At 39.4% G+C, this 21,819-nt stretch overlaps 1 protein-coding gene across 2 annotated transcripts in view; it reads right to left on the bottom strand.

Moving 5' to 3' along the window:
• ninaC (STKc_myosinIII_N_like and MYSc_Myo21 domain-containing protein ninaC) overlaps positions 1-21,819 on the bottom strand; it is a 68,336-nt gene that overhangs the window by 38,986 nt on the left and 7,531 nt on the right. For both annotated transcript variants that reach the window (XM_076178331.1, XM_076178332.1), the window contains exons 2-13: positions 20,736-20,907; positions 19,110-19,272; positions 18,470-18,645; positions 14,855-14,959; positions 10,236-10,412; positions 9,219-9,356; positions 8,758-8,922; positions 7,433-7,600; positions 6,623-6,739; positions 5,873-6,061; positions 1,537-1,739; positions 630-774 (exon numbers count right to left, since the gene is read on the bottom strand). In XM_076178331.1, coding sequence (XP_076034446.1) covers positions 630-774; positions 1,537-1,739; positions 5,873-6,061; positions 6,623-6,739; positions 7,433-7,600; positions 8,758-8,922; positions 9,219-9,356; positions 10,236-10,412; positions 14,855-14,959; positions 18,470-18,645; positions 19,110-19,242 — 1,716 coding nt within the window. In that variant the 5' untranslated portion in view covers positions 19,243-19,272; positions 20,736-20,907. The remainder of the gene's footprint in view (positions 1-629; positions 775-1,536; positions 1,740-5,872; positions 6,062-6,622; positions 6,740-7,432; positions 7,601-8,757; positions 8,923-9,218; positions 9,357-10,235; positions 10,413-14,854; positions 14,960-18,469; positions 18,646-19,109; positions 19,273-20,735; positions 20,908-21,819) is intronic.

Genomic DNA, 21,819 nt, shown 5'->3' with positions numbered 1-21,819 from the left:
AAACAATTTAAACGACTGTGTATCAGAAGACAAAGATTACAAAAACTGAAGACGGTACTTCCTGTTGAAACTCGTTCAAAAGATTCATATGTAAGGTATAACAACCATTTCAAAGACTTTCATTTGCTGTTGTGATTATACACTACCTTTATGTATGATGGTTTTCTTTAGATCATATAATCCTCTTCAGATGACCTATACTTTCACATGGCATACCTCGTCTCATTTGACAATTTACAGGTCATTATTTGGGTATTTGACTAATTTTCCTTCAAATAACAATCTCACATCAAGAAAAAAAATCCAGTGATGCTCGCCACAGTCTTTACAATAAACGTTTTTATTCTCACCGCGACCATAGTATATCATTCCCCTGACTATCGTGGCATAATAGATCAATTCTATTTCGTATAATCAATGCAGACAAAGGATGACTTCAAAACTGAAAGGTTAAAGACCATTTTAATATTCCTATTCAAGCATTAACCCACTTTACGTATTTCCTGCTAACTGGCATCAGATGACTTCGTTTAGTTGTGAGAATGTCGCTGAAACGAAGAGGCTACTTGATGAAAAAGAGTACGTGTAAGAAGAGGCAGAAACCACTTCTCCCCTCAAGATCTACTCACCATGTTCCTCTCTTTGCTCCAGTTCCACCCAGTGAGGTATCGGTGCTTGTCGCGTCGGGACTTGTCCAGGCAGTACTGGAGCAATTTGTCCTCTGCCTCCAAACCATCATACAGGTAGTAGAAGATGTGGAAATTCTGTTCGCCTCTGTGTGTGCGAAAAGAGAGTCATATCAGACAAAAGACCAGTGACCCAAATGAAGGGGAGGAATGCAGGTATACGTAGACAAAGACAATGTTGATACATCGGTTCAGATACATGTATCTTTTCCATAATCAGAACTTCTATAAAGATGAACAACTTATATTTCAGCGAAATGAGGAGGCTCCCTCTTACTAGACATACTGTACTAATCATTAATCCTCATTGGATTTCCAATATATTTATATAAATCTACCAATATATAATCGTTGTGTCCAACTACACATTTATGTGATTCGGATCCTACTGACCACCGCGTTCAAGTCATGTTTGGAAATTTTATCATCGCTAAAGCTTAGTTGGTTCAGGTAGGGGATATAGAGGGGGGCTCTTACGGGGATGTCGTTTAACGGTAATGAGAAAGGAAGAAATAGGTATATGACACTTGGGGTCAGTGAAGAGTACCTAAATGTAGTTTGACTTAAACCTTAAAGTCAAACTTTATAATGGATGTCCCGGGCTTAAAAGAAGGACGTAGTGTAGACTAGAGTTAGTCATAAAAGGATGAATAAAATAGCTATTAAGAAAAGACAAAATATGTCATGGATTCAAACAAAGGGATAGAAAGACGTTTGCGGAGGATAAGTACTTGAGAGAGCGTACAGACGAAAGGAATCCTACATCTTCCACGAAACATGTGATCCGAAAACCCGAAGAAAATAAGGAAGGGCGGTTTGGAGGAGGTTTAGGTAGATCTAGAAGACTTACTCTGCTTGGTGGACGACACGAGACTGCTCCAGCAGGTACACGGAGATCTTGGCGCCCGTGATCTTGCCGAGCTTGGTGTAGGTGAGATCGAGGTATTTGCCGAAGCGAGACGAGTTGTCGTTGATGCCCGTCTTGGCGTTGCCAAAGGCCTCCATGATCGGATTCACTTGGAGGATCTTGTCCTCCAGGTTGCGGTTGGGCGCCTGACGGAAGGAACCATGAAGTCAGTTCGATGTGTGAAAGTGTTGGGCGAATTAGGGCACAGGCGGATGGGACGCTACATTATAAGCTAATAAATCTTAAATTAGTGTGGTAACCCCACCAGGTTTTCAAGATTGAGGTACGCTTGTCGTTACCCTCATACGGAAGTTTTTATTTACAATGAGGTCTGCAAAGTCTGCAAACAGGAATTTTTTATTTTATTTTATTTCATTCTATAAATGAGTGCATAGAGGGATTAGGGAGGAACGTCGATGTAGTAGTATTGGGAGACCTTACTACTAGGGTAGGAAATGAACCAATTGACGGAGTGGTTGGGAAATGTTGAGTTCCAGGAAAGAATCGTAGTGAAGAGTTTATGGTGGAAATGTGTCTAGAGAGTTGATGATAGCAAATACAGTGTTTCGGAAGAAAGTCAAGCATAAGTACACATGGGAGAGGGTAGTGGATGGAAGGGTGGTAGATAGAGCGTTAATGGACTATGTAGTGGTAGATAGGAGTATAATAGGAAGAGTTAAGGATGTACATGTTCTAAGGGGAGAGAGTGGGGGAATATCAGGTTATCTTTTGGTGGAAGGTAAGTTGAGAGTGGAGGATAGATGGAGAAAGAAGAAAAGGACAAAAGGGAGGGAGGTGCTTAGAGTGAACTCTTTAAATATAAATGAAAAGGATAAGGAGTACAAGAAGAAGCTGAGAGAGGAGTGGGAGGGAGTGAAGGATAGAGTAGAGCTAGGTGTGGAGGAGGAATGGGGATGGTTCAAGGAGGGAGTCACAAAGTGTGCAAAGATGGTGTGTGGAACAAGAAGGACGGGAGAAAATAGAAGGAAGGGTAGTGAATGGTGGGATGAGGAAACAAAGAAGATTGTAGAAGAGAAGAAGCGAGCTTTCACAGATTGGTTACAAAATAGGATGAAGGAGTCATATGAGAGATACAAAAAAAAAAGAGAAGTAAAGCAAAAGGTAAAGGAGGCAAAGAGGAGAGCAGATGTGAAATGGGGTAAGAGTATGACAGACAATTTTGAAAGTAATGAAAAGATGTTTTGGAAAGAAATTAAGTGAGGAAGAGGAGGCAAATCAAGTAGAGAAGAAAAGGTAAAAGGTGCAGATGGAGAGATGATAATGGAAGAGAAGGCAGTAAGGGGAAGATGGGCAGAATATTTTAGGGAGTTGCTAAATGTGAAGGAGGATAGGGAGGGAAAGGTAGTTGCAGAGGGAAGCGCTAAGAAAATGACCGTGATGAGTGAGGAAAATGGAGGAGAAATAAGGAAGGATGAAGTGAAGGCAGTTGTTAAGATGATGAGAGCAGGTAAGGCACCTGGTCTGGATGGATGCCATGTAGAATGTCTAAAAAAAAGGAGGTACAGTGATGATGGACTGGCTGATAAGGTTATTTAATATTTGTTTAAGAGAGGGTAGAGTGCCGGAGGACTGGAGGAGTGCCTGTATAGTTCCACTTTAAAAGGGAAAAGGGGAAAAGTGTGAGTGTAGTAGTTTCAGAGGGATTAACTTGTTGAGTGTAGTTGGGAAGGCTTATGGGAGGATCTTGATCGAGAGGATTAGAAGAGGAACAGAGGGAGTAATTGGTGAGGAACAATGTGGATTTAGGACAGGTAGAGGTTGCGTTGGTCAGATTTTTGTGGTAAGACAGATATGTGAGAAAGCTATAAAAAAAAATAAGGATGTTTTTTGGGCTTTTATGGATCTGGAAAAGGCTTATGACTGGGTAGACAGGAAGGCACTGTGGGAGATTTTGCAGATATACGGGATAGGAGGAAAGCTTCTGGGAGATGTCAAGAGTTTTTACGAGAGTAGTAGAGCATGTGTCAGGATTAGAAATGGAGAGAGTGAGTGGTTGGAGATAAAGGTGGGGCTTCGTCAGGGATGTGTTATGTCGCCCTGGCTGTTCAACTTATACATGGATGGGGTGGTGCAAGAGGTAATTGCAAGGGTAGTGGGTCAGGGATTGGAGATGTTTAAAGAAAATGGAGAAAAGTGGGAGGTGAGCCAGCTGTTGTTTGCGGACAACACTGCGCTTGTAGCAGGATCAGAGGAGGGATTGAGGAAGTTGGTGACAGAATTTGGGAAAGTGTGTGAAAGAAGAAAGTTGAAGATAAAAGTGGGCAAATGTAAGGTGATGAGATGTACAAGGGTGAAAGTGGCAGTAGATTGGAAGTGAGCATCAAGGGAGAGAGACTGGAGGAAGTAGATAGTTATAGGTACTTGGGTGCGAATGTGTCAGGAAAGGGTGAAGTGGAGGTGGACGTAGAATGTAGATTGAGAGAAGCGAGTAAATGCCTTGGTGGATTAAAGAGTGTAATGAGGAATAGTCATTTGGGAATGGATGCTAAGAGGAGATTATATGAAGGAGTGAATGTGCCAACAGTACTGTATGGGGCAGAAACATGGAACATAAGAGAGGAAGAGAGAAGGAGTTTGAATGTGTTTGAGATGAGGTGTCTGAGAAGTCTGATAGGGGTAACTAGGCTGGATAGAGTGAGAAATGAGGAGGTGAGGAGGAGAACAGGGGTGGTAAGGGAGTTGGGAGATAGGGTGGATGAAAGAGTATTAGGATAGTTTGGACATATGGAAAGAATGAGTGAAGAAAGACTAGTAAAAGAGGTATGGAAGGCAGATGTGGACATGAGGGGGCGACCTAGGATGAGATGGATGGATGGGGTGAAAGGGGTATTGGGGAAGAGGGGAGTGTCTGTTGAGGAGGGACGGGAGAAGACAGAAGATAGGGGTGAATGGAGAATGGATGTATATGGATGATGTTATGATGCATGAGGTGGAATGGGTGGGGGGAGGGAGGGTAGGTAATATGTGTGAGAAAAATTTGACGCAGCCTGAAGGGATTTCTCCCCGTCTTCTCCTTCTCTGGTTGAGGGGACGGAGAGGGGGGCTCGCCGATTTAATGAAGCGGCCTTGCTGTGAATGTGCTGTATCTTGCGACACTGCTTCTGACCCAGGGCACTGGACAAGATGCAGGGATGACCCGTCATCCAGGAGGTGCCAAGATAAGAGGGAGGGTAGAGGGTGGAGGGGATTGGAGTGTATTAGGGATGGAATGGGTGGGAATGGTTTTTCTGCCTTTGTTTTTTGGCTACCTCCCTTGTAAGGGGGAAAAAGCCTTTGGTAAATGTATGTATGTACGTATATATTTTTTCTTTATTTTCACCCTTAATCATTCCTCTACCTTATCTCCTTCCCATTGTTCTTCAACTTTATTCTCCAACTTTCCCAATTAACGTTTTTCATTTCAGTGCAAAATTCCCCCCGTGATAGGGTATGCCATAGGAAAAAGGAAATTATCCGTGGAATCCCCTCCTAATCACATCTTAACTCACAGCAGCCAGTAACGGTCCTCGTGATCCTCCCAAAAATACATCAAGAATGAGACTTTTGGTACAAATTCTCTTTATGTGAAAATGCGGAAAAGAAAAATACAAATGAATAAATAGATAAATAAATAAATAAATAAATAAATACATAAACAAATAAATATAATATATATATATATATATATATATATATATATGTATATATATATATATATACATATATATGTTTATATATAAGTGTTCACATATATATATATATATATATATATATATATATACATATATATATAAACAAATAGAAATAATAATGATAATATTGGAAACTGATCTTGGGTTCAGCCCAAAGAGTGATGTAGGCAAAGTCATCATGTTAAGACAGCGGCTCAGGACTCGTAGTAATGGATATAAATTGGAAAATCCTAGATTTAAGAAGGATGTAGGCAAGAACTGGTGTACTAACAGAGTGGTTAACGAATGGAATAGACTTAGTAATCATGTAGTGAGCGCTGAAACAATTGGTTGTTTTAAGAGAAGATTCGACAACTTTATGGATAGGACTGACAGGTGGTAAGGGACATGGAATTGCCTAGTGTAGGCCTTATGGTCTCTTGCAGTCTCCTCCATTCTTATGTTCTTGTGTACCTGCCAGGTCCTCGGGGGTTTCATCTCCGGAGATCGTCAAAGGGAAAAGGACAGACACTCCTTACAGGTTCCTGACACCTACTTGCACGAACTCACCCGATGAGTTCGGTACTTTTCCCCGAAGTTCTCCTTACCTTGCCGAGAGTGACCAGTTGCTTGAGGAGGAAGTTGGCGCTCTCCGTCTTGCCGGCGCCAGATTCCCCGGAGATGACGATGCATTGAGACATCTTCTGGTGCAACATCGAGTGATACGCGTTGTCAGCCATCGCGTAAATGTGAGGTGGGTTCTCACTTTTCACCATGCCACGGTAGAGACGAGACTCCTGACAAAGGAGGAGAGAAAACGGGAGGTGGTTATTCACAGACTCAGGGGCTTTTAAAAGGGTTATCACACTAGACTATTTTTCCTCCCACATCCTACCTTCAACCTCCATTTGAATAACTTGAATATGACTTCGCTTACACAAATCTAGACTTCTCTAAGAACATTTCAGCAGTATGTCTAACATTCGTATAGATTTACAATCTCTTGGTTCATGATTCAGGTTTGCTATATAGGACGGAAAGATAATTTGATATTGGAGATTTAAAAAATTAGATATTGTAACCGAAGTCGTTTTTACTTAAACGAACACTCAACTATCGGCGCTGGTGAAGCCCGTGGAAGCCCAGTTTGATAATTCCTAGAATGATGTTCTTCGGTCAAGCTAAGGGGATCTCCATTACTGAACGAAATCGTCTGACGACGAACAAAAGTTAGTGGAAACGTGGTGTCTAATGAGAAATAATATCAGCAAAGGAAATGTCTTCACACATTAATAAAATTCGTCTTGTAACAACCAATTGATTTATTTGTATATTCATTCATTCATTGATTTATTTACCTTGTCACCGTACACACCAATGTCCTTAAAGGGGTTGACGGCAATGAGAATGTCCCCCATGTACGTATAGATTTGGTCCAGATTGTAGCGTTTGCACAGGTGGTCCACAATCACTTCCTGTAAAGATGGAGTATTATGTGACGCCAGAGCACTGAAAACAAGAATACAGGCTTTCTCTATGAATATGTTAGTTAGTTCTAGTTTATGATTCACCATTGCTGGTTCAGCGGTAAACAAGTTTTAGATCTCAGGTGAGGAAGAGCTGTGCCTCGTTGCACTGTTTTTGAATCGAGCAGTGTGGCGGGCAAAAGGGGGTCCCTTTGATCCGTGAAGTGCTGAGATGGCAGGGATTTTTTTTATGTGGGTAGGTATTTTAGCTATCCATATTGTAAAGGGAGGAGCCTTCGGTGTATATGTGTATATATATATATATATATATATATATATATATATATATATATATATATATATATATATGTGTGTGTGTGTATATATATATATATATATATATATATATATATATATATATATATATATTCCATGTGCCCTATCATCATACGAAAAGTAACAGAAGGAACAACAACAGTCAAAATTACATAAAAAAAACTGTTCTATTCCAGCATCACGCAAACACATTTCTCAATTTGTTTCTATACTTGAAAGATATATTTTTCTATGTAATAGTCAGGTTAGATTAGATTATATTAGGTTAGAAGAAACTGGACAACATAATTTCATGTTGAATATCCTTGCTTACGTGACTCTGGAATAATAATTAATAAAAAAATAAATAAAAGAACGACAATACACCTCCGTCAGTTTCTCGAGGCTAGCCAGATCGTCCATCCAAAGAGGCGTCCGTTTGGTCCTGCGGTCCGGTTTGAGAGCTCCACCCTTGATGGTCATCTCAGGCTGCTTGTGAATCAGCTCGTTCGTGTCTTGCAGGTCCTGTACGAGACCGACCAACTGACGACGGATCTATGGGGGGGAAAGGGGTTAAGATGTAAATATAACGTAGAGTCCATTTCTATTCAAGCCTTCCTTATTACTAAAAAAAAATCGATTTATTCTACACACAAGCAGAGTATTTCATTCATCGTAGTGGGATCCCCTTGAATTTTCTTCCATATTTCGTGCCACTTTCATTTTTATTTTGTTGTCGCCAAGCTATTCTGTTTCTCTCTCTCTCTCTCTCTCTCTCTCTCTCTCTCTCTCTCTCTCTCTCTCTCTGTGTGTGTGTTGTACCCTCAGCGACCTGACGTCATCAGGTTGTAGTACTCTTCCGGATACTATTTATGTCCCAGTTGTGAGGTCACAAACACGTCATTAGTTATACTTTACTGATATTTTATAAATCCTACAACTGAGACATAAAATCCCCAAAACTATAGGCTTAATTTTTTTCAGATATTATTGTAAGTTACAACGTGATTCACACACTCCATCCCAGGGATGTACTCGTTAAAAAAAAAAAAAAAAAAAAAATCTAAGTATAGTCTGCTCACGTCAGGAAGGTGGGGCTTATGAGTGACGTCAAATCGTCTGAGTGTTACGTGACGTCATGTCGATGTCTAGACCACTCTTAATAAGCTGGAAAGAACATATATAGTTCGGGCCGCATTTTTCAAACCTTTCTCTAACCCTGGCGAATGCTCTCTGTCATTAGAAAGTAGAATTCTATTAATTTCATTTTTATAAAGAACCCAGTAAGATCAACAAAGATAGCAAGAACACCAAGTAAAATTTTATTTTCTAATGGTAGAAAGCGTTCGCCAAGACTGGCAAAAGGTTCAAAAGTATGGTAAAATCTACATGGGCATGACCCATACGTTATTTTCTTAAGAGCTGCAAACTCGACTCATTCAGACAGTGAACCCTGACTACTTCAGACCGAAGCCAATATAATATCTAATCGACTCACAGGGAGACGTGGCTTTTCTATGACGTCACTTGGTGTAAATGACAGAATATATAAAAATCTAGCCGAAGTGCAAAGACGGGTTATCAGGGTAGTGCGGCAGATATCACGCCAGATGACGTCATTGCTCCGATACTCCGCCCTACGTCGACTTGTGGAGGCAGAGTGACCTGACTCAGTATTGTATTCATTTTGCTTTAGGCTGTCATCCACTCACCTCTTCAGGGTTATGGGGAACGAGTTTGATAAATGGATGTTGCAGGAGCTCCTTGGCACTCGGACGCTGCTCGAAGTCTTTGATAAGACACTCGCTGACAAAGTCGCAGAACTCGATGCTCCACTCCACTGGACGCTCTACACTGGGCGGTGGATTTCGGGGAATCTGCAGAAGGCAAACGAAGAACAGAACGATGAGTGAAAGATAATATTGTAGAAGATAATAAATATCTTTGTCAAATATACTTGAAAAATAGATAGTTTCATCACAACACTTGCCTTGTACAACATGGGTTCAAAAGTTATTTGTGTATGTGTGTATGTATATGTGTGTGTGTGTGTGTGTGTGTGTGTGTGTGTGTGTGTGTGTGTGTGTGTGTGTGTGTGTGTGTGTGTGTGTGTGTGTGTGTGTGTGTGTGTGTGCGTGTGTGTGTAAACGAAAATAACACGCCACCACCTAACCTGGAAGAGCGCCCTCATGGGATGGATTTCCGAGAGCGGCGGTTCTCCATCGGCGATTTCGATGGCCGTGATGCCCAAGGACCAAACATCACATCGAACATCATAACTATAGTCCAACTGCTGTTCACATGCGATCACCTGTACACAGAAAGGAGAGAGGCTTTCGTGACCAAAACCTTTAAGTAGTATTGCCATATAAGACGCTTCTGGTAGAGAGTGGATACAGGGATAGATTGCTAACTTCGGGGACCTGGTAAAATATTTGCGAAAGTAGACCGATAGGATTGGAATCAAATGGATAAGTTTGAGGGAAATTTAGTTTTTGGATTAGTTATGGAAGACAGGAGTATTGTGTACTGTCAGGGGTGAAAACTGGGGTGCAAAGGGGCGAAAACGTATCCGGAATGTGACTAGGATGGGCCACGCAGGGCGATGTATTTTACGAGAAAAATAATTCGTAAAATCGTGATTTTACTAAACTCCCTGTAATAGTTAACCCTTCCCCTCAATAAATAAATAAACGAATAAACAAGTAAATAAGTAAAAAGATGAATAGATAGCTAAATGAATAAATAGATAAATGAATCAACAAATCAATCAATCAATCAGTAAATCAATCAATCAACCGATAACTCAATCAATAACAAGATAAACCGGGCAATGATTAAAGGAAAGACTACAGTTGCGTTTGCTCTCATATTACTTTTCATCTCCGTACATATCTAGGGAAATCCTTCTTTACTTTCTAGGCCTGTGTGCAACCCCCTCTCCCCCCTCCCACCAAAAGGTAACTCATATCCAAACCCTAAAATAAAACTTACCGTTTGAGAACAATATATACATATTTTTTTCTTTCTTTCCTTCTTTTTCTTCTTCTTTTTTCTTTTATTTTTTTTACATGCTTCCTCTCCTCGAAGTGTCCCCCCTCCTCCTCAAGGTCTCACCTCCTCCTTCACTCGTAATCAGACAATCCCCCACACCCTCTACGAACATATGACCTCGGTATGATATACGTACCTCAGGTGCCATCCAGTATGGCGTTCCCACGGAGGTGCTCCTTCGTCCCCAGGTAGAGGAGAGATGGGAAGAGACACCGAAGTCGACGAGCTTGATGTGGCCCGTGTCCGTCAGGAGGATGTTGTGGCCCTTGATATCGCGATGCATGCAATGGTTCTCGTGTAAATAGCTCATCGCCTGCAAGGAAAGCGCCTCCATCAGGAAGGTGTTCGGAAAGCCGACGTGAATGAGAGGGAAGGGGAAGCCATAGGACTGGGAACATATTCGGACGAGTGAGAAAAACGGGTGGATTTGCAGTCGTATAACTGGATAGACAAATAGGAGAAAAGCACATATGCGCATACACATTTATATATACACACACGCTTACATACACGCATGCACACACACACACACACACACACACACACACACACACACACACACACACACACACACACACACACAACCACACGAATGATGCTTATAAGTAGGCATAGGAGTGTATAGGAATCCAATGTCATCAGCCACTTGGAATCCGCTGCTGAACAAAGACCTATCCCATCTTATTCCATATAAGCATCGTTGGGAAGGCAGGAATTAGTATAAAAAAAAAAAAAAAAAAAAAAAAAAGATGTGGCTTCAGATTTACAACATTCTTATTATCCCTAAGTTTTTGCCGTGGAGTTATGGAACACCTTTTTTCAATTTTATCTTGATCAAATCACTGCAGCTCTCAATCTAGTTAGGTATGATTTGACGACAACAAAATACGAGTTGTTGACGTGGTGAATAATTGGTATCAAGTTGTATGATATCGATATGGTTCACTGAAAATAAAATCGAAAGATGAGATCCCAAAGCTTTCTGGCATCTCTTGCGAAGTCGCAGAAGTTTAAAAAATCTGGGTCGTAGGAAATAAAAGAGTGGGCGAATGCAGAGGTAGTAGAATTGGCAAAGAGTAGAAGAGAAGAGCGAAGAGATGAGCAAAAGAGAGGGTGAAAAGGGCAGTTCGGAAGGAGGAGGAGGAAGAGGGGAAGAGAGGGAGGTTCACGAGGAGGAAGAGGTCTAGGAGTAGAAAGAGGCGAGGAGTAGGAGATGGAATGAAAGGGAAGGAAAAGAGAAGGCGATGAAGATGGAGGAGGAGGAGAAGGAAGAAGAAGAGAAGTAAGAAAAGGAGAAGGAAGAAGAGGAGAAGGAAGGAGAGGAGAAAGAAGTCAGGGCGAGTCCAACTTTGGTAATGAAGACCTTCAGTGAAAAGATTAGCCGGAGCGACGTCTGAACTCGTGCTAACGTAATGCCTCTTCCCCACCCACGGAATAATCATATAGACTTCGACAAAGTGTGTATCTCTCTCTTTCTCTCTCTCCCTCTCTCTCTCTCTCTCTCTCTCTCTCTCTCTCTCTCTCTCTCTCTCTCTCTCTCTCTCTCTCTCTCTCTCTCTCTCTCTCTCTCTCTCTCTCTCTCTCTCTCTCTCTCTCTCTCTCTCTCTCTCTCTCTCTCTCTCTCTCTCTCACTTGCTTGTTCTGTATTTACCTAATTGTATTTACTTAGTCGTATTATACGGGAAGGGACCTATACTCGTAGTGACCCGTCTTTGTATCTCTCAGCATCTAGTTTGTTCTTAAATTCTTGTATGGCTTTTGCACATACTATTTTTTTGTCCAGTTTGTTCCGGACATCTATCACTCTGTGTGGAAAATTGTTCATTTTCAGATCTCTTCTATAACTGCCCTTTTGAGTTTCTTTTCGTGTCATCTTATTTTTCTTGTCTCACTTTAATAAATGTTCTCTATCAAGAACTTCCATACCTTTCGTGATTCTGTAAATGGCCGATAGATCTCCTCTTTCTCTTCTTTGTTCCAGGATTATCAGTTCCAGTTTGGACAATCTTTGTTAGCATGTCAATTTTGAAAGTGATGGTGCCATCTTTATCGTTGCTCTTTGGATTCTTTCTCATTCTTTATATTCTTTTTTGTGTTGGGTGTCCATAGTGTCGCAGCATACTCCAGTCTTGGTCTTATCAACGTGACTAATATTTTCTTTATCATTTCCTCATCCATGTAGTAAAAGTCCACCTTTATTGTTTTTAGTAAATTGTAGGTTTCTCCGACTATTTTGTTTATATGCTTGTCTGGTGACGTCTTTGCTAATAATTACTCCAAGGGCCTTTTCCGAAGCTAATTTTTTTTACTTCTTTTGTACCAACCTTATATTCCCCTGATTCTTACTTTTTCCAAACTCCATTATACTGATGTTCACTTTCCACTTATGGCTCCATTTCCGGACTTTGTCCAGATCTCTCTGAAATTATTCACAGTCTTTCTCTGTACTTATTTTCTTTAGTAGTTTTGCGTCATCCGCAAAATTCATTTAACATTCAACACCTTTATCCATGTCATTTATGTATAAGGCAAACATTATTGGAGCTAGTACAGAACCTTGTGAGATTCCACTCATCATTTCTTCCCAGATCGATTTTTTTTTTCTCTAAGTACCACCCTCATTTTTCTCCCGTTCAAGAAATCTGCCCTCCATTTTATTAACTTTCCTTGTACTCCTCCTGCTGTTTCAAGTTTTCTTATATGTTTTTTGGGCGGTACTTTATCAAATGCCTTTTGTAAATCTAGAAAGGCACAATCCGCCCATCCGTCCCTTTCTTGTATTATGTCTATTAGCCTTAAATAAAAAGAAATCAAGGTGGTGGCACAAGATCTTCCTTGTCTAAAGCCAAATTGTTTTGGATTCAGTATCTTATTTTCTTCAAGATGTTTAATCCATCTACTTTTGATAGTTTTTTCATATATTTTAGCTATTGTACTTGTAAGGGAGACCGGTCTATAGTTTGTTGGGTCTTCTTTATCTCCCTCTTTATATATTGGTACGATATTTGCATTTTTCCAATCTTGTGGTGCCTTTCATTCCTTGAGTGAACAATCTATTATCTTATATATATTGTCCGCTAGCTCATCTATATATTCTTTTAGTATCCAATTTGCAATTCCCTCCGGACCGTGTGATTTTCAGACATCAAGGTTTATTATTTGGTCCCTTACTTCTTTTTGTGTTACATTTCTTTCTTTCATTGGGGGATCTTTCTACCTTTTCTTCTTCCCAATTCTGTGCATTTTCTGTTGTAAATATCTACTTAAAATGTTGGTCATAACCTCCTCCATTTCTACATATTCTATATATTTCTCGTTTCCTTGAAGCAATTTTACTATTTCTTGTTTATTTTTCAATTTACCATTCACATACCTGTAGAATTATCTACGTTCATCCTTACATTTATCTTCTAAGTCTTTTTCATACTTTCGTTTTTCTTCCCTGCGTATTTTCACATATTTCTCAGTTTGATATATATTTGACACTTACCCGGTTTTTTTCCATCTTTTCCAAGCTTTGTCTCTTCTATCTTTCGCCTCACTATATTTTTTGTCATACCAGCACTTAATGTACACCCATTCCTGCTTCTGCTTTGGTACGTATTTATCTAATCCTTCTTTATAAATTTCTTTAAATATATTCCATTTCTCTTCCATCTTTGTTTCTTTGTGTGTGTGTGTGTGTGTGTGTGTGTGTGTGTGTGTGTGTGTGTGTGTGTGTGTGTGTGTGTGTGTGTGTGTGTGTGTGTGTGTGTGTGTGTGTGTGTGTGTGTGTGTGTGTGTGTGTGTGTGTGTGTGTGTGTTTTAGTGCCAATAGAGGCAAAAGTGGGCATTGTTGAAAGTAAAATGTACACTGCTGTATGGAAGCGAGTTATGAACTCTACGAGTAGAATCAGCTCCATAGAAGAAGACAACAACAACGGAATTGGACTGTCTAAGGCCTGACTGTGGTCTGAGGAGAGTAGATAAGATGTCAAATATGAGAATAAAATGGACCGAAAAGTTGATTACAGAAGGAGGGGAACTCGTTAGTACAAAGAGTTTATAAAGTAAGTGTAGGAGGAAGGAAAGTGAAAGGAAGACCGAATATAGGAAGAAGGATAAGTATGAGAGAATAAAGATAATAGTGGAGGAAGCGTAGGTCTTGACGAGTGACATGGCGGAGTGGAGGAGTTACATGAAAATGGAGGAGTAGGAGGAGGAGGAGGAAGAACGAAGTTGGGATGAGAGGAACGGTAGGGAATGAGAAAATACGAGCAAGTGTTGTTGAGGTTGCAAAGGAGAGAAGTGAGAGGAACATGAGGAAGGTTATATTCTAATAATGGGATTTGTCCTTTGGAGATGGGATAGGAGGTTAATCCCATCCTTTCACGGAGAACAAGCAAACCACTAGAGTTCTTCTTTGTTCACATCCCATCAGGTTATCAACCTGAGTGAACTGAATATCTTCCTATTTATACGAGTATAAGGTAAACAACACAACTACCCTTGCACCGTTTCGTCCCTCACATATTTTGTTTGTGATTGTGAGAACAGAGAGCTGATCTAAGAACTAAACGTCATAGAAAGCTAAAAGGTGCACATTTTTTTAAGGAATCAATAATAGTTTAAACCTCCTAATAACTATCACAAATACATACCTATTTTTAACGTTAAATCCTCTGTAAGGAAAAGGGATGTGAAAGATGAGAAGAATCCCCTTTTATTCTCCAGTTTTCTCCCAATCCTACATACATTATAAATGTTGAGACTTACATCCACGGTCTCCTTGAGGATGTACCCGATCTGTAATTCTGTAAGACGTCCGCCTCGTTTGATAATTGCCTGGACCATGTCTGTCACGGATCCAAGTGGGCATAACTGAAAACAAAACAAAAACAAATAAGAAATGTGCTTAATTTTTTATAAACCGATCTAATTTTCTAATTACTACATTATAATTAAGATATGCATTCATACTTTTTTTTTGTCAAATTGTTCATCGTCACCCATCAGGGAATCTTGCTCGACATAGAAAAGAAACTTCATCACCCGCTTCATTCCTATTGCACCCGTTTCTTTTATCAGCAAAAATGTCAGTTTTTTCCTGGAACGCGCCCCTTATGGAACAGGTCGTCGCTTTAATCTCTACATTCTCCCTGAACGAACACCGTCACCCACACGCATTATCGCTTGTTCGACTTCCTGACAACGAATTCATACGGCTTCAATCACCCTTCATTATCTCTGCCATTGTGAGAACAGCAGGCAACATATCCTATGGAAGAATCGAACAATATTCTTCATCAAACAGTAACTTACAAGTCTGGACTACCAATGTCTCATGTTTAACGCGCATGCGTGGAGAGGAATCCCCCCAGATCACTACCTCGAGTCGAATCACGCATAATTTTCCCATCCGGATTTGAACTCTGTGGAGTTGGATGTCCCCTGTAACCTCTTAAGGGGTTATTTCACTGGGCTATTTTTCCTTCCATATCCTACCTTCAACCCCCATTTGAGTAACTAGTATATGACTTCGCTTACACAAATCTAGACTTCTCTGAGAACATTTCATCAGTATGTCTGACATTAGTATTAGCTTGCAATCTCTTAGGTCATCATTCAGCTTTGAGAATATTGTAATCGATGTCGTTTTTACTCATATAAACTCTCAACAATCGGCGCTGGTGAAACCTATGGAAACCCAGCGTGATAACCCTTTATACTGACATCCAGTCCATTTTCTGTGTCTCAAGGCAGACACGACGTAACTATCATCTGACGCTCCTCCATTCCACAAGGGTGCCACCTTCACCTTATCCTTATCTCCTCAGGACCATCTCGGGAGCAACATTCGGTAGACAAGAGACGTGGATTAAGTACCTCAGCTAGCGTTTAGTAATAAGAGAAGTTACTTGTTCCAAATTGCCGCCGAAGAACAGTTCCTTGTTTGACACATAAGCCTCTTTAAAAGTATCCCCATGACCCCTTGTGAAAGCCTGGTGATGATGGCATATAGGTGAAGGGTCATGCAAGTTATTGAGATAAGTCTACGGTGAAATATCACCCTAATTAACTTCTAAAGTAACTTATGGATATTGGTAACCATTAGCTATACATAAACATGTTATATGAGTAGATGTGCAATCGTCTGTGTGTGTGTGTATTCACCTAGTTGTATTTACCTAGTTGTATTTTACGGGAAGGGGAGCTATGCCCGTGGTGTCCCGTCTTCATATCTCATTTTATCTAAATTGTTTTTAGATTCATGAATTGTTTTTGCGCACACCATTTTTGTCCAACTTGTTCCAGATGTCTATTACTCTGTGGTGTGTGTGTGTGTGTGTGTGTGTGTGTGTGTGTGTGTGTGTGTGTGTGTGTGTGTGTGTGTGTGTGTGTGTGTGTGTGTGTGTGTGTGTGTGTGTGTGTGTGTGTGTGTGTGTGTGTGTGTGTGTGTGTGTGTGTGTGTGTGTGTGTGTGTGTGTGTGTGTGTGTGTGTGTGTGTGTGCGTGGTACGCGCATTAGTTCCCTAAAATGAACAAATATTCCTGATCCCCAACAAACTTCTGACTTATTTCACACTTGCAGGAGGATCATAAAAGGAAGAATCGTCTCGTGGCTGTCTTTTTCTTCTCCGCGCAATCATGTATAATATCCAGGACAATATAAAGATTAGAGAGAAAACGAGGTATATATACATCATATATATAAATATATATATATATACATATATATACATATATATATACATATGTATGTATGTATGTATATATAATATATATATATACATATGTATGTATGTATGTATATATATATATATATATATATATATATATATATATATATATATATATATATATATATATATATTAGTAGAAAGTAAACGCTGGACTCGTCTACGACGAATCCAGCGTTTACTTTGGACTACACTATGGCACCTGGACTCCAGTTACTCTCGAACGCATATATATATATATATATATATATATATATATATATATATATATATATATATATATATATATATATATATATATATATATATATATATATATATATGACAAGACAAAAGACAAATGTATGGCAAGAGTGGTATAGGTAAAGTCCAGGAAGGAGCAGAAGTACTTTATTCTCTAACGTTTCGACAGAGTCTTCTTCAGAGAGATAATGATATGGGCAAATTGAAATACATTGTCTATATACTAAGCGGGTCATTTCACAGGTCGCCTTGGGATAGAGTTCTCCGTTTGTGCCCCCTCAATGATTAATCTTGATGTTGCGTGTGCTAAATTTACAAACCCTTCTCTATGATTGGTTGATTTAAAAGTATTGATATATGCAGCTTCGATAGTTTTCTTGTCGTCTTTTTCATACCGCTGTGTAGGATTTTGGTGTTGTTCCAATTAGGCATATGTCCGTGTTGTGTAGCGTGTACTACTAACGAATTAGATGTCCTGTGGTGTCGCATGTCGTTCTTGTGTTCGTATAATATTTTTGTGATTCCAGTAACCAACACACGGGAGAGAAAAATGAAAAGAGCGTGGTTTACAAGATTCCATGTGGTGGATGTGATGCAGCTTATTTTGGAAAAACTTCAAGAGGAATCACAAAAAGATTATACGAACACAAGAACGACATGCGACACCACAGGACATCTAATTCGTTAGTAGTACACGCTACACAACACGGACATATGCCTAATTGGAACAACACCAAAATCCTACACACCGGTATGAAAAAGACGACAAGAAAAACTATCGAAGCTGCATATATCAATACTTTTAAATCAACCAATCATAGAGAAGGGTTTGTAAATTTAGCACACGTAACAGCAAGATTAATCATCGAGGGGGCGCAAACGGCGAACTCTATCCCAAGGCGACCTGTGAGATGACTCGCTTAGTATATAGACAATGTATTTCAATTTGCCCGTATCATTATCTCTCTGAAGAAGACTCTGTCGAAACGTTAGAGAATAAAGTACTTCTGCTCCTTCCTGGACTTTACCTATACCACTCTTGCCATACATATATATATATATATATATACATATACATATATATATATATATATATATATATATATATATATATCTATGTATATACATATACATATATATATACATATATATATATATATGTATATACATATACATATATATACATATATATATATATATATATAGATAGATATAGATATAGATATAGATAAACAGATAGATAAAAAAGAAATAGAAAAAGAAAGAGAGGGATGAGGGAGGTAGGAGAGAATGTGAAAAAGAAGAGGGGGAGAGCGAGAGAGAGATGACGAGAGACACATAGAGGGCGAGAGAGAGAGAGAGAGAAAGAGAAGTAAATAACATCCAGGTAAGCTTGTGATGAGCCTGACCTCCATGGCAATCCAGCACTGGTCTTCCTCACGCACGGGGCCCCTCTTCAAGAAGATCCCGTGGAAGGCAGGGATGTTAGGGTGAAGACTCAGTTCCCTGAGGATGAGGTACTCCTCCTCGATCTCCTCCACGTTCTCGGCGATGTTCTCCATCACCTTGACGGCCACTTTCATCTCTATGGGAGAGATACTTGGAGATAACAAGAGAAAAATGGAAAGATAGAAAAAATACTAAATAGCAATATTTGAAATCTTTTTGATAGAGGAGATAAAGTTTGGGCATTTAGAGAGTTTAGTGCAAACCAAATACTGTTTGAGGTAAACTAAAAAAAAAAAAATAATAATGTTATAAAATTCAGTCCATGTAGAACTAACCACCAGGTGGATATTAAATTACACACACACATGCATACATAAACACACACACACACACACACACACACACACACACACACACACACACACACACACACACACACACACACACACACACACACACACACACACACACACACACACACACACACACACACACACACACACACACACACACACACACACACACTTCGGACACACAAGACCTCCTACACAAATACAACTAATATTGTGCCCCATAGCATGGTGTCCATGCTAAGCTCACTTGTCTCATGGTCCTTGGCTGCGTAGACTTCCCCATAGGTGCCTTCGCCGATGACTTCCAGCAGCTCGTACCGGGTGTTCGGGTCCGTTAGACTGTCGAAGTCTATGTGTTGGCTCATCCCCATGTACGACATATTGAATGTCGGTAGGTCCCAGCTGGTTCACTGCACAGTCGAAAGATGATATAAAGGTTTTTAGAAAAAGGGTGGTTACTTGAACCTTGCAGGCAAGGTCATCAAATTAAGACATTAGGGCAGAACTTGTAGTAATGAATTTAAATTGGACTAATTTAGGTTTAAGAAGGAAATAGGCAAGAACTGGTTTACCAAAAGAGTGGTTTAAAGAAATGAGCTTAATAACCATGTAGTGAGCGCTAAAACAATTGGTTGTTTTAAGAGATGATTCGACAACCTTATGGATATAAGGATGAGAGTTGGTAAGGGATATGAAACTATCAAGTGCAGGCCTTATGGTCTCTTGCAGTCGCCTCCATTCTTATGTTATTATGTTCTTGCGTTACTGGAGGGTTACTGAAGGAAGGAAAGTATGAAAGCAAGCCTGGTGTAACATAATCTTGTCCAACACACAAACACAATTTCGGCTGTGGACATCGTTTCATCACATTCCCGATGTCTTTATTTATCGTTCAAGGAGTCAACAAAAAATCGCTTATTTGACATTGGTTTTACTTATTTTCCTTCACAAAAGGATGGAAAGCATGATATGCATGGTGTGTGTATCATTATTTCAGCCAATTCTCACTAGATCTGATGAATCCTGATTTATTTTAATGCTTTTCGAAGTTTGTTTTGATTTAGTTCCTCCTGCAACTCACTTGACCTGTCTCGTTATGTGCAATTAAATGTCGTCCTGTTTGACTTAAATCCACGCAACACACTCATTTGTTTTATGTCAATGTGTTTCTGCACTCGTCTCAACCTTAACCTTTACCTGCTCTTCTCATTTTTCAGATTCACTCTTCCAATTGATTAAATCTATTCATTTGCTTGCATCATATAGCACCAGTTTCTTTTTGTCGATTTCGTTTTTATGTCAAAATAAACGTTCATGTAGCAATCAGGTGACAAGATGTCTACAGGAAAATTTCTAGTACTTGGCAGTGGAAGGAATATGCACACAGGTTTTTTTTTTTTTTTTTGTAAGATATTCATGTAGAAAAATGATATAGTATCTCAGGTATTCTACTTTGATCTGGTCTACTAGGATACATGACGAATTTACTTTAAAAATGAACAGGAAACTAGCGATAGAAGAGACCGAGAAGGATAAAGAATATTAAGAATAAAGAGAGCAGAAGGTGGATAATTAATTTGACCAAATGAGTCACTCCATTTGTAAGATGCACGCTCCATATAGAAATCAGTAGACCTGCACTGGGTAAGAAACTTTTGAAAATTGTACGTAAAACCTAATCTTATAAAAGGTGTTTTGGTGGAGGCAAATCATGAATTATTTAGATCCGTTAGGAGGTGTAGGCGTAGGATTAAAATGTTCCAAAAACAATACTATGTAGATATGGAGATTGTAGAACAATTCACGAGAAGAAGTGTAGAACTATTGAACATCTGAATCATCTAGTGACACAATAAGTGAGGAATCTACTTACCTAAATTGTTGATTAGTAGGGGTTGCGTATCTCAATGATTGCAAAAGATCTGTCGATTTGGGATCAAGACTTCTTCTAAGATCTCCCACATCGAACAGGTCTTACACGAACGATGAGACAAAGTTCAGCGCGCACGCATTTTTGTAGGACCCCACTGCTAACTGGCACGTCCCTTGGAGATAAACGAGGAAATTATTAAAAAAAAAAATCATTAAAAAAAGTATATATATATATATTCATACATACATATATATATATACATATATATATATATATATATATATATATATATATATATATATATATATATATATATATATATTCACCATCATATTGACGACGTGGATCGTGAGGCACTGCAAAAATTTAAAGGACCCACTAAATATATTGAATAAGATACAAATACATGTCCACAGAAATTTAGCAGTCAGGAACTGAAATTATACTACTACAGCCTGTCAACTAAACGTGGACAGTACAGCCTTTGACGGGTGTTTCTGTGTGAATCACCGTCTCATAAAGGCTCAATCATATTGTGCCACTAAAAGAATTGTCCATGTAGGTTAAAATCATAGTGTCCACTATTAGTGTTTAGTATTGTACCATTATTTGTGGCCCTGAAATGCACGATAATTTTAGTAAAGTGGTCATTGGTGCCTCTAAATACATAACATCTTGAAACGGGTGGACCCGCTCTACGTTGTGGTCTGCAGTGAAATTGATTATGTTTTCTTCTTCAAAACTACCAAGGGAGAGTTCTTCTTCTCTGACAACAGTAAAGTTGGTACAAGTGAGGTAAATACTGTATTCGTAAATGTTATGTTTCAACATTCCTGCAAAGACATATTCCTAAACGCTTTTCGTATACATGTTAGTGAATAGGTCTATCAAAAGTGATCATTGCATGGCAACACTGTCTACCTGGAAATGACGTCACGAGTCAAAGAAGAATCCTCAGTAGTGCAAGCATACTATAAGTGTTGCAGAATGTCCTCAGTGACGTCCATAGGCAGAGGATTAAATTGGTATATTCGCCTTAAAATACTAACGTCCGTCACAGCTACAGGCACATTAGTGAAAAGGC

The sequence above is a fragment of the Oratosquilla oratoria genome, chromosome 41 (genome assembly GCF_046742065.1).
Source record: "Oratosquilla oratoria isolate Oo_2021 chromosome 41, ASM4674206v1, whole genome shotgun sequence".
Taxonomy (NCBI): domain Eukaryota; kingdom Metazoa; phylum Arthropoda; class Malacostraca; order Stomatopoda; family Squillidae; genus Oratosquilla; species Oratosquilla oratoria.
Note: the sequence above shows the minus strand (reverse complement) of the source record. Positions and strands in the feature narration are given on the sequence as shown.